We start from the raw sequence: 13402 nt of genomic DNA, 5'->3' as shown, positions 1-13402 counted from the left end.
CCTAGAAAATATCAATTGTGTAAAAAGTTACAAAATTTAGTTGAACTCTGCTGGGTCCATATAGAGCAGAAAAAAATGAAAAATAGGGTCATTCCACATGAAAAAAGCTAATATAAAGATATCTTGAATATGATACTTCTTAAACTTTGCTGAAAAGTTGTCATACTATGCTTTTGGGAGTTAAGGGCTCCTCCTCGAAGTTGATCATTATAATTGTTTGATCAAGTACTGTACTTCACGTAATGGAGCAGGAAGCGTTTTAGAAGCCAGCGCATAGAGGCCAACTTACTAGGCTTGAAGAGCTTTAGGCAATCCTAAAGCCAAATTCCCCCCTACAAATTACAAAATTCCCCCCCCCCCAGTTGGGAACCATTGCATTAAACCTTTACTTTGCTTTTATGCTAGGTGTATAGCATATATATCAAATAGTGAGGTATTACAAAAACTTGAATTACAGTATCTGGTTCTGTTAGAGTACTAAAACTCCCATGTGCAGCCTAGTGATGACAGCAAGTGTGTACAGATATTTTTTCCAGCAACTATAAATGAAAATATGTCATTCTTACGATCGTCATAGCACATGACTAGGGAACTGTGTTCCGAAAGCTAGTGCAATTCCATATTGCCACAACGAACTCGCAGCATCAGCCTAAAACAGATCGTTAGAATCTACACTGTGAAGTAAGCAACGGTCATGCTGCTGAAAGCGAAACTCAATCAATTGCAAAATGAAAATGCTCTGAACTTTCGACTTCCGTGTTCCATTGGTCCCCAGCTTTACGTATTGCTTGTTATAGTGAATCTCCACTGTGGCCCGGTTGTAACTTCAGAAAAGGTGCCATTACTTGACCTATCAGAGCTGCCCTGGTAAGTGGAGCATGATACGTTGTTTGCAAATTGAATCAATGAAGTGTAATGCCGTTTTTACAACCCGTTGTCCGTACCGCAGGGAAATTTGCCACAACGTGTTATGCTTTACTGATCAGTGCCGCTCTGATTAGTCAAATCTCAGCATTGGAGAATGTTTCCTTAATTTCACCAAGCAATGATAGGTTTTCCAAAATTGTGCAAGTATTATTAATATTCGACCACCACTGTGCTTGCGTTGGTAACAATCAAAAAAGTTTTGTTGTCAAGTGGTACCTGGTCAAACGATGTCTGTTCAATGTTGACAATTGGAGACAATTAGACTGTGTAGAATTTAGGCTCATATCACTGTTGTTATTTGTGAAGGAATCTCTTCTATGGTTTGAGTTGTGTACGTTAATAAAAAATAAACAATGCAAATAAAGCAAATTAATTTATGCTTCAGTGAACAATTTATTGTGTTTCAATAGAAGCAACCAATTGAAAACCCCTGAAAATTACATGAGCGCTTGTGTGATGATCTGATATATTGTATTTGACCTTAAATAGAAAATATTTAGACGCGTGATACCCTGCTATAGCTCCACAACTAACCGTATGTAATCACAGTGACATGTTGCAAAGCAGATAGGTTAAGCCAATTTCTCTTGAATAATAAAATGAGCAATTTTTCGACTTATAATCATTGTCTAGAGATTCAAGACATGAGTTAATTCATTCACTCGTATTGCAAATCAGAGTTTAACTGCACATTTGAGAATGATGTTTGCCGAGGTTGGCGCAATGCCCAGTCTCCTGATGACGATTTTGAATGGACTTTGGGCAGATCGGAGACTCCTACTGGTGGGACTGGTCCGAGATATGATCACACTTTAAGCAACCCAAGTGAGTCAAAACTAAGTTTGTTGAAACTACTGCACATAAAATTGTCTTTGGGTAAGCTTTCACATGCAATGTCAATGTCGACACATTTTCGTGAATTATCACACAAACCAGCAAATTAGTGTAATTTACGTAATTAATACGTAATTAATTAATTACGTAATTAATTAATGACGTGTGGACTAAATCCATTAACACGATTAATCGATTATTCTTTAATAACTTTTGATACAGAAATGCTACGGGGTTGCTTGTTTCGCAAAGTTAGAAAAAAAATCATTGACAAATTAGTTAAAATTTTAAGCAGACACACATACTCTACCAGCTTTTTCATTGAAAGTAGTCACCTTTTTTTTAAATTTGTTTGATGTCACCGCCATCATCTCTATGAAATCGCTTCTCGGCGTTGACTGCACGCACAATTCAGACATGCATACAATACAAAATGACTAGTAGTTATATAGGACACGCAGTTAATCTTGGAGCACACAAAACAATAGGTACAAATTTTTGCAAATTTGCTTTTACAAAATAAATAAGCTTTTCAGAAAATATAATTTTATGGGGGCTTAAAATTAAATCTAATCTAAAAATCTAATCTAATCTAAAATTAAATCTAAAGTTAAATCTATGGGGGCTTATAATTGCGAAACAAATATTTTTGCTGTATCTCAAAAACTACAGCCAATTCGACAAAACGAAGTGCATTTTCGGAATCAGGGGCCTCGAAACACCCTATAATGACTCACGTGTCGTACCTTTTTAAAAAAATCTTTTGTTGGCCTTTGATCAATCTTTGCTCACCCAAATCTATTTTAAAGGAGTTCAAACTAAATTCTTCATCATTTCTTTGTTTAAGCGACATTGCCAAATGTAGCCAATCTGTTTTGTAAGCAAAACAAGCAGCTGTCTCCAGTGCAGATTGTAATTAATTTCAGTCATTTATTATTATTATTCTCATTTTACGACTATTTGTTCATTTGCTTTGTTTAGAATCTAAAGTGATGAACCTTTTTGCGGTCGCGGGCAACTTTGTCAATTACACATGAGTTATCGGGCCACACAACTTTTTAATCGTAACTTACAATGAAATCTTTTAGAAGCGACTCAAGATATTATTCATGAAAAGTAACAAACGGCAGATGAAAGTAATAAAACCTACGTAGTTGAAATTATCTTACGCAGAATCGAAACATAGGCTACAACAGTAAAAAATAAAAACAAATCAACTTGAGCAAAAAGGATAGAGCAACAGTACTTGCACTGATAATAACGACAGTTTAATTTTCGAAGCGTTTTCTAACTTTAAACCCTGAAAGTTAGTGTTTAGGGCAAGGGTCGTCAACCTACGGCCCGCGGCCGGATCTGGCCCGCCATGCGAAATCGTCCGCCCGAGATACATTAATTAGTTATCACAAGAATATGTCCCGCCGTTTCTTATTGAGTTTCAAACTGCGGTGTTAGCTCTGTTTGAAAAAAATTTGGTATTGTTACTCCATAAGTACCTCGTACTAGTCTATTGTTACGCCATAAAACTTGTGCGAAGGCGGTAGATATGAGATGTGGAGGCACATACTCGCATTTGAAACAAAACTGCGACTCTGGGAATGTCAACTGGACAAAGAAAATTATGTTCACTTTCCTATACTGGAGGAGAGCAAACCTAGTAGCAACACTGCATTTGTCAGTGTTATACGAAATTTAATTACTGAATTTTTCTCACGCTTTTCTGACATTCGTTCTCTACAAAATAAAATTAGGCTATTCAGTACTCCGTTTGATGTGGACGCCAATACCATTTCCGAAAATTTTCAAATGGATCTTATTGAAATGCAATGCAGTGACTAATTGAAGGCAAAATTTCATACAAAGGGCATATCGCTGCTTGAATTTTACAAAAAGTACCTTCTTGAAAGTGGTCTTTATCCCAGCTTGACCAACAATGCAAAAGAAATGGCATCGATGTTTGGTAGCACGTACACATGTCAACAAATGTTTTCAACAATGAAATTCACCAAGAGCAAGCTAAGATCACGCATTTCCGACGCCCATTTAGAAAATGTGCTGGTTCTTGCTTCATCTGACTTGTCACCAGATGTTGAAAAACTTTCACAAAGCAAGCAGCATCACGTGTCACATCAATGCTGTGTTGTTGAAGTGTGAATACATATATTTTGCTCTTTTTGTGATTGGTATGATTGAGGATGCAGCAATTTAGTGTAATATACTGAAGTGAGTGTGAATTATAGTATTAATGAAAATTCCGGCCCGCCAAAGAGTTGTACACTTGACATTTGGCCCGTGACTAGCAAAAGATTGTCGTCCTCTGGCTTAGGGCAAGAAAATAGCACGAAAAGGTGCAGCCTACCAGTGAAGGCATAAAACAGATTTGAGATGTATTTTGTCTTAATGCATGAGCGATTGTCAAATTGTTTTGCGGGCCGCACAAAATTCTTTGACGGGCCACAGGTTCGTCACCTCTGGTTTAGATGAATTAAATTATTTCCTGACGAGGGCAGAAAGTCTTGCTAAAAACGTTCGAATTTAATATGTTGTCATGATTTTAATACAATTTTTGTTTCTGAATTATGTGATTAAACCCCATTAAGTTGTTATCAATCCTCCGCCTATGGTGTACAAGGATTACCTCTCTACCGAAGCTACAAAGGGTTACAATTTAAATAAGTATAATCACGTGACAGATATCGATCGCGCAGCTCTCAGTAGCTTTTATTCTGTAAAACTTCAAGTTTTTCAGACAGTTTAAACATTTTGGCGTTTTTTCGCCATTTTGATGTTTGAAATTTAGCATTCGCTGTTTTGCCTTCCATTGCGAGATAACTAAATTGTTTGTGGCAGAACAGATGCTTTAAGAAATGGTAACAAGAAAACATTCTGCCACTGCATCTGAAACCTGGAACCAATCATAAGCTACGTTTCCGTGACGTGAAAAAGGGCGAAAAGAAGATGATGCAAAGAAAATCATGTGATGGATTGTCTGTCAGCTGGTTGGTTTAGGGGATAGGGTTAGGGCCAGTGGCGTAGAAGCATATGCTGCCGCCTCTGGCTTTCGTTGAAAATGCCGCCCTAAGTAGACTGCAGCAAATTTTGAAATAGTTTTATGTTCAAGCAATCTTTTCAATAAAAATAATTACAAATAATGTGCCGCGTCTCAGAAGTTCTATATTGCTTGAGCAGTGCCGGTTTTAGGGTATTTCGGGCCCTGTGCGAAATGTGCTTTGCTGGCCCCAATGACAATGATCCAATTCAGTAGGGTAGCTAAGTATTTTGAAAGGGGAGGGGGGTTTGACGGCCGGTGGGAAAAGCCTGACGGCGTGTTCACCGAAGGCGACACCTAGCGGTGTGGGGTCTGGGGGGCCTCCCACAGAAATTTTTGAAAAATTATTTTGAATTTGGAGCATTCTGAGCGCATGGTCAACAAAAATTTGGGTATGAATATTAACTGTAAAATGGTGCTGTCCGATGGCATAGCAAAAGGATAAGATCATGTTTTCTCTGGCATTTTTCGGAAATAAAGCTTAGTCTCTGTGTTTTCTTGTTGCTAATTCCTAAAGCCGCAACTGACTTCAAGGATAACAGTACTTGCTTGTGAATCGAATTGAATTTTTTCCATTGGAAATGACAAAAATTACTGCATCTGAGTAAATTGCAGGCCCCCTAATTTGCGGGCCCTGTGCGATCGCACGGTTTGCACACCCCAAAGACCGGCACTGGCTTGAGAAAGAAGCCTCACTGTCTCAGCTTTAAGGCCAAAAATAAAAGACAAAAAATGGACAACAAATGTATTAGGCAAATAAAAGATCAATAGCCGCCTCAAAATTGAACTTTTCGAGCTTTCGCCTAAGCAAAATCAGCGATAATATCTTCAAAATCAAGTTTTTGAACGTAGTCTCTTTCTATAGAAAGAATCGATAGAGCTGATAGCCGATCATTTGCTTCGGCAATACATATACTAAAATTCATGGTAAAACGTAAATACGACTTTATCATTTTGAGCTTTGAGAAACTCCTCTAGATTTATGACGTAATAAATGTTACTAAGAATTGAACAACAGACGGAGTACAGGTACAGCTATCCAACATCACGCAAGAAGCAACTCGAGCTTTTTAGCTGTTGTTCTATCCTTAAATTATTTAAGGTGTGCTAGCTGTCTCTTTGTAAATCATTTTCTTGTTTTACTTTTTATTTATTTTTGCATTACTTCATTTCACGTGCTGTGTGCACTGTGCAGCCTCATTTTGCCGCCCCCTTGCAGCCTGCCGCTCCTGGCGCAGAGCCAGAACCGCCAGGTAGCTGCTACGCTACTGGTTAGGGCTAGAAAGTACATTAGCCATTTCATTGACATGAATTTGATTCCCACCACTGCTGGTAATTACAGAAGGTAATTACAGAAGAAGAATTGCTCTTTTTTCTTCTGTAATTACCAAACAAAGTTCAAAGTAATAATCAACTCTCTGGCTGAGTGCTAGAAGGGTAACAATTGGACGTTAGCCTCTTATAACATGTTCTGATTGGTTAACGTCACAGACAACATAGCTTCTGATTGTTTGAGGTTTCAGATGCAGCGGCAGAATTTTTTTCTTGTTAAAGGCTACCTTAAAAAATAGAACCCTGCGTCTGATGTCAGTGTTGCCTAATGATATTGAAAATTGGGCTTTTAAACCATGGTTTCAAGCTTGAAAACTCTTTTATAAAAGGAAAAAGTTTAGCCATATTCTGCGCCTGATCAAATTAGGTTTACTAATTGGGTGGGCTTTATCGTAGACTTGGTAAGTGGGAACTAGTGCAAACTAAATGTATATGTTTGAATCTCGTTGAAAAAATAACCACCCAGTTAAAGTGGTCACGGTACCCCACTGCAACTCGCACGGGTACCAAGCAAGAGATGATAACCATGATTCCACCTTTACAGATGGCCAATACCTTTATATTGAAAGGTCTTCATGTGGTCCCAACAACATTGCCATTTACCTTTCACCTGAAATATCTTTCAATAACGGAGATCAAGAACTGTGCATTTCATTTTGGTGAGTTTTAAAAACATTACGCTTGTAAAACAAATTAAGTAACTTCGCTTCAGACAAGCCCAAACCAAACTCTAAGAACTTGGTCTAGACATGTAATTTGTTCTTCCTGTTTTACGTCTCATTTTCTAGAATCAGGGTAGGACGGGGTCTGGCAAGGCACATCCTCAGTCTCCATTCATCACGATCTAGGGGGCTAGTGTTGGTTATCTGCCACCGCTTCCTGTCATCGTTTACGGTATCACTCCATGTCTTCCTGGGACGTCCAGGCTTCTTTGTACTAGCAACTGGCACATCTCGGCATTGATTTATCCATCCGCTGCTTGTTTCAACGTGTCCAAACCAGCGGAGACGGTTATATCGGAGGACATCTTCGATCTTTCGCAAGCCCAGCCTGGCGAGTAGTGTGTCTGAGCTGGTGTACTGGATCTCTTGTGTATAATCATTAATATTCAGCATAGCACTACATCTATCTTTACAAACATTTCTTTTCTTCTAAAATTGTTGAATGAGAGATTTTTCATAAACCTTCTTGTAGCTTTCCATAGCAGCCTCATCATATCAACTTTTAAGAAAAATGAAAAGTTGTCTACCGAATAATGTTAAAGGCAATTAAAAATAAGCACATTTCACCAAAATTGTGTTTACTGTACCTCAACAATCCTTGCACTGCAGTATAATTCCATGAGTACAAATGCGTTTGCTTCTGAGGATCAACTAAACTACCGATCCGATGTCACTTTCAGTATCTTCATTTTCTGAAGTGGTTTTGTGAATCCATTTTTTCATTGCTTGTTTATTATCCAATGAAATGGGTACATTTGCAGCGTGAGATAAATTGCCACTGGCAAAAATGCTATTAACATAACATGTAGAACGAAGCAATCTACCTGGTAGTCAGCACTAGACTGAGTACTCACCATGCCAGCGAGTAATTGCGATTCGCTAGTCATTAAGGTGTAGCCTCCAGCCCTCCACGCTAGCCATTAAGACTGTCCAATGAGATATGTGTTTTTCTACAGCCGATTTTAGCAAGAATGGAAAGCGATAGATACCGATGTTTGGATAAAGACACTTTTAATTACGACCTATTCTATTAGATCATAAGCTCTCTATTCCTTTGAAGATTAGTTCTTAAAGTGTTGGTGTGGCTTATTCTCTAGAATGGTTGTGAGACATAGACGTTTACTCCAGAAACAAGGCGTAACATTGAAGCAGCTGAAATGTGGTTGATAGTAGAATGCTCTGGATTTCATATACTGATCATATCACAAATGCAGAAGTTTTTAACCAGTTACATCAAGATAAGGAACTATTGAACAACATAACTCACAGGCTTCTGAAATTTCTCGGCCGCATCGTCAGGAAATAAGAATTCAAAAATTTCTTTCTAAGCGGTTGACTTCTCAGAAGACATGCTTGTGGCAGATAACAAACAACATGTTTGTCTAATTTTCAACAAAATACATCAATTCAGATAATATGAAACCAAGGAACTTTCAGAAATAATTAATTAAACTACCATTCAACGTTTTATAAGCAGAGAAAACTTTTTCTCAAATGCAATGCTTGCTTGATGCTTGCATGCATGCTTGATGCTTGATGCAGATTTATCTGTAGATTTCCATCACGCATTGAAGCGGTGATCTGATAATGAAACTTTCTACGGTTTGAGAAAAAGTTTTCTCTGCTTATAAAACGTTGAATGGTAGTTTAATTAATACATCAATTAGTCAACTAAAAACGCTTTGGGACACTGCATGACAACAGAAACACTGAAAATTTTCTTGATCAGAGCATTTAATTCATCAACGACCACATTGAATGCCCCGAATCGAGAGCATTTCTTGAAATGTATTGCTCAAGTGCACACCTCCTTTTTGCCCTTTCTGTGGCAACACACTTTCTTGCAGATTAAACAAAGGTTATTTAAAAGCGTGTGTAAGCAACTTATTATTGTGGAGGTGAATGCTGGGCGATGGCGAAAATAGATATCATGTGAATGTAAATGATAGAAATGAAAATGGTTCTAACGATGTGCAGCAACACATTTCTAGACAAAAGTATAAATTATGTCGAGAGAGTGGAAATTGGCGTATCTGTAATTGTAGGTCGCTGCAGCAGATGGGGTGTTTTGACTTGTAGACACTTTATCATAGAAAATTTACTCTATGAACCAGCTGACTGCAGCATTGTGACCCTTCCAGCGCTCAGCCAGTGAGTTGGTTCTTAATTTGATTGACAATTGAATAAGAAGAAAGAGTAATGGTTGAGGTGAGAATCGAACCCATACCATTGAAAAGACTATTCTCTAGCCCTAACCCTCTAGGCTATGCTGGCGACGGCGAATTGTTATTTTTTTAACGTGCATGAATCACGTGACTGTAATCAGTTGATTTAAATCTCACCCTCTGGTTGATTATTAAACCTCATCTGCTGCAGCAACCTGCAGATTATAAATATATTGGCGGATGTTGAGAATATTAAACTGTTCTTGGGACATCATCTGAGATGTGATCACAGTTTATTTTTTGTGCTTGTGCTTACGAGGCAGAAATAGAGGTCATGCCATCTAATTCTTGCGACCAGTTTACGATAGCTTATTGGCACATGAGCAAATCTTGACATTTAATATTCTTTAGGTACCACATGTATGGAGGTACTATTGGAAATCTGACTGTTACCCAAATATTTACCAATAACAATACAATTTTGTGGGAGAGAAGCGGACAGCAAGGAACTGATTGGCTACAAGGTTTTGTGGAAGTGAATTACGCATCTCAATCTTTTCGGGTAAAATACGTCATTAGTATTTTATTTCATTTTAAAAAATATATAGTATCAACCAGAAGTTAAAAATAAAATAAAATTTTTATAAAGAGGTCATTTTACTGAACCATAGACACATAAAACCTAACAACCACATGGCATTTAGCATAATACAATAACATAAATTAAAAATTGCAAACGTTTTCGGCCATACTCATGTATTCTCCACTGCCTCGCCGTTTCATACTTATGCGTCTATATTATTTTTTGATTTTGTGTATATAGATCAGTATTTGTAATTTCAATTGGTGTATAACATCAGTCAGTTATTAATTTGAAAAGGGCTAACATGAGTATGGCTGAAAACGTTTGTAAATTTTAGTTTATTTTCATGTTATTATATTGTATTAAATGCTATGTGGTTGTTAGGTTTTATTTGTCTATGGTTTAAAAATAAAATACACCAAGAAAAAAATTTTAAACAAAAAAAAATAATTAACTCCGAACTTTAAACTGACATTGGCAAACTTTGTAGTATTTTCGAATTTGTTGTTAATATTCTGCTGCGACACTTGAAGAATGCTTGTGGTACAGAATATTCTATTCCGTACTTAATGTTATTTATAACTTGTTGATTGATGATTCGATAAAATCATGTTAAAGACGGTCATCAGATCACTCCGCATGCGACAACTCAGCAAGTGCTTAAACTTAGCAATTACATTTCAGCTACTGCCAAGTCAGCAAATGAGATTTACGTGCTCACGTCCGACGTGCTTGGTCGTCGCTAATTAAACTCATTTTGCTGACTTGTGACGTTCCAAGTTATGACTTGCTCCGTTGTTAATTTCTCAGTTTCATCATTTACCAACCTCAGCCACTTGCTCAAATGTTGCTAGCTCAGTTGTCGCTTGCTCAGTTCACAACTAACTGCAGGAGCCACAACAACTCATTAAAGACATTGACACCTGCAGCTGTCTTCTTTTCTTTTAATTTTTACCATAATTTTTTCATGTATGCTGTATCTACTAATGGAAGTGAACGATTCTTTTTGCGTTTTTGTTGTTTTTGCCACTTTTTCTACATCATTTCCTCCATCACATTTTCCTACTTCAGTCTGATTCCTAATCTTTCCATTTTTTTGACGTCCCCGTTTCTTCTTCCCATTTAGCTTTAAAAGTAATGCCCTTTGAAGGAAACTTCCTTTCTCCCTTTTTAGTACATGCCCATACTATTTTACTCCATCTACTCTTGCAAGTTCATCTATAATCTCCCTCATTTCTAGCCATCCATCAGTACTTGCTTTTCCACTTTTTTTGTTTTAAGCTCACACATTGCTCTTACCATCGCCCTTTCCGTTGCTGTAATCCCCTTTCTATTGACACATCTTCCATGTACTCACTACACTTCTTGCATTGCATCGAATTTCTCATCCCTGGCTTACCACATATTGCATTTCCACTTTGTTCTTTACAAGTATGCTTTCTGCCCCCTTCCAGCATTTTTAGCTAAAACGTTCTTTTAAAAAATGATAAACAAACCAAACAGATGGATAATTGGATATGCAGAAAATGATGCAAAGTATTTTGTTTTCATTTCCGTAGGAAAAAATGTACACAGTTTCTAAATTCTCAGTTAACCAACATAGTATTAAACAACATTCCAATTTTTTTCAGATATCTTTTACTGGCACTTGTGGAAGTTCGGCTACAGGAGACATTGCTTTAGATGATATTTCAATGACCAGTGGACCATGTCCAAACCTCGGTAAAATATTTATACCATAAGTTGCGAAATCTCTTACATTAGCGCTTTGATGCAATGTTTTATTGTGTTAATAAACATTGTTTATTAACTTCACAATGTAGATACAAACAATTAACCTGTTTTAGTCTGCTACTGCGAGTTTGCTGTGGTAATAGCGATTTGCACTAGCTTTCGGAACACAGTTGCCTCGTCTTGTGTATGACGATTGTATGTATAGTACATTTTATCTACATTGTGAACAGGGCTGTGATTTTTACCTTTTTCGGCGGCGATGCAGCTCGACACGCGACGTCACTATTCGACAAATGCCATGACTTACAAAAAAAAAAAAAACTGAGAGAGGACGTCAAGTCAAGTCGAGGAACAATCGGGGGGAGGGAGAGGGTATCACGTGATCTAATCATAAGAGTGCCGACTTACGTAACTTTGCTTGCGCCAGGTACTTGAAGGCAATGCCTAAAAGCCACGAGAAATTCCTAAGGCGTCCGCGCCGCCATTTTGAACACTGCGGGAAAATGCTTTGATTAAAGTTCCAACGCCTGGCATCAACCATTTCGTGCTATTCGACACAACGGGTTTCTTTTATAAATGAAGTAACCTAGGCTACTTTTAGTTGTCAACGTCTATGCCAATGACCAAAAACGAAAGAATCCTCCGCCAACACGGATAGTAAAGCGTTCGGTCGGTCTTACCAAGAAGCGGTTAAGGTTCAGAAAACAACGATTGAATTGCGGGATCTGTTTGAAGTAGCTTTCGAGAGAAGCATTGCCAAATCACTTGGGAGCTTATTTTCTTGTTTAGCTACTTTGTTACAATGTTGTACTTGTTTGCCATCTCGGCACACCTTAAACGCTGTAGCATTACGCCGTTGTTTCATATTATTGTAGTATTGTTACGTTTTCTTTTATCTGCAGTTCATTTTTCGCTATATCTTTGCTGTGTTTCTGGGTAACTTGCATATTTTGCTCCTAACTATGTTCGTATGCGGGCACGTGCATAACCATTTACGTACTAAGCGAGACTAAAGAGATGCCAAAGGAAAAAATTTCTATCACGCAATAGGTTACGCTAGCGGTATAGCCTAAGGTTTTTTTTTTTGCGATCCTCAGGATTCATTTAAAAGTAAACTTATGGGTAGATTTCAAATTTGGCAATGTTTTTTATCCACCCGATATAGTATTCTATTTAAGATATTGAAAATTTTTGACTAACACCCTTGATTCAATTATCAATGTTACGTTCCCCGTAGCGTCCTATGTTGCATACATGCACGAAGATTTCTGGGAAGTACATGATTTTGGGAGAGTAGAATGAGTATTTGTGAGGAAAATAAAACAAAAAATAATTTCAAGCGTCCCTTTATAGCTCAATGTTGCAAATGTGCAACATTGTGTACTGCTTAATATTTTGTGTTGGTTATACCAGGTTACATCTTTTTGAATAAAAAAATTCTGACGATTAATTTTTGTTTTCTTTGGCGTTACCCGCTACTGGGAGACCAATGATGTAACATGTATAGCTTATTCTTGCATTACTGCAGTACCACAATAATACAAAAAAAAAAATATTTATTAAAATTCATAAACCTGACTATAGGCACACACACACACACAGCTTGCACACTCACCTCCGGGCCGGAGATGAAAAAATGGCCGGAAATTGACCGGAGCTTGGGGTCGTTCCTACTACAAAACTAGTTGTCAATATCCCTCGAGGTCCCAACAATCCCTCGTTTTAACATGTCTCGCATTCCGATTCACTGCGGAACAGCCACATCCAAGTGATGTACCTTATAAAGGTTAAAAAAGTCCGGGCCTGATGAGAGTTCTTTCAAATGAGGCAATGCGCTGGGAGGCAATATTATGCTTTATAATCGGTGCATTCCGTGATGACGAAGGGTGATACTGCAAGATTCGAACAAAGAAGGTTTTGTAAGAACAAGTGAAAGTAAAAGCAGATTCATTTTAGAATTTTTGTTTCTACTTATTAATGTTAATTAATTCCTTAGCTAGGTAGAGACACATAAAAGGTTTGATTCATGTTTTCTATGTTAATTCTATGAAATTCTACG

At 37.6% G+C, this 13402-nt stretch overlaps 1 protein-coding gene across 1 annotated transcript in view; it reads left to right on the top strand.

Moving 5' to 3' along the window:
- The window catches only part of LOC145773944 (uncharacterized), a 67460-nt gene that overhangs the window by 15784 nt on the left and 38274 nt on the right, over positions 1-13402 (top strand). Inside the window, exons 2-5 of the mRNA XM_082585067.1 lie at positions 1606-1752; positions 6684-6798; positions 9438-9588; positions 11241-11331. Of these exons, the coding sequence (XP_082441193.1) occupies positions 1606-1752; positions 6684-6798; positions 9438-9588; positions 11241-11331 (504 nt within the window). The remainder of the gene's footprint in view (positions 1-1605; positions 1753-6683; positions 6799-9437; positions 9589-11240; positions 11332-13402) is intronic.

This window comes from Aplidium turbinatum, chromosome 7 (genome assembly GCF_918807975.1).
Source record: "Aplidium turbinatum chromosome 7, kaAplTurb1.1, whole genome shotgun sequence".
NCBI lineage: Eukaryota > Metazoa > Chordata > Ascidiacea > Aplousobranchia > Polyclinidae > Aplidium > Aplidium turbinatum.
Note: the sequence above shows the minus strand (reverse complement) of the source record. Positions and strands in the feature narration are given on the sequence as shown.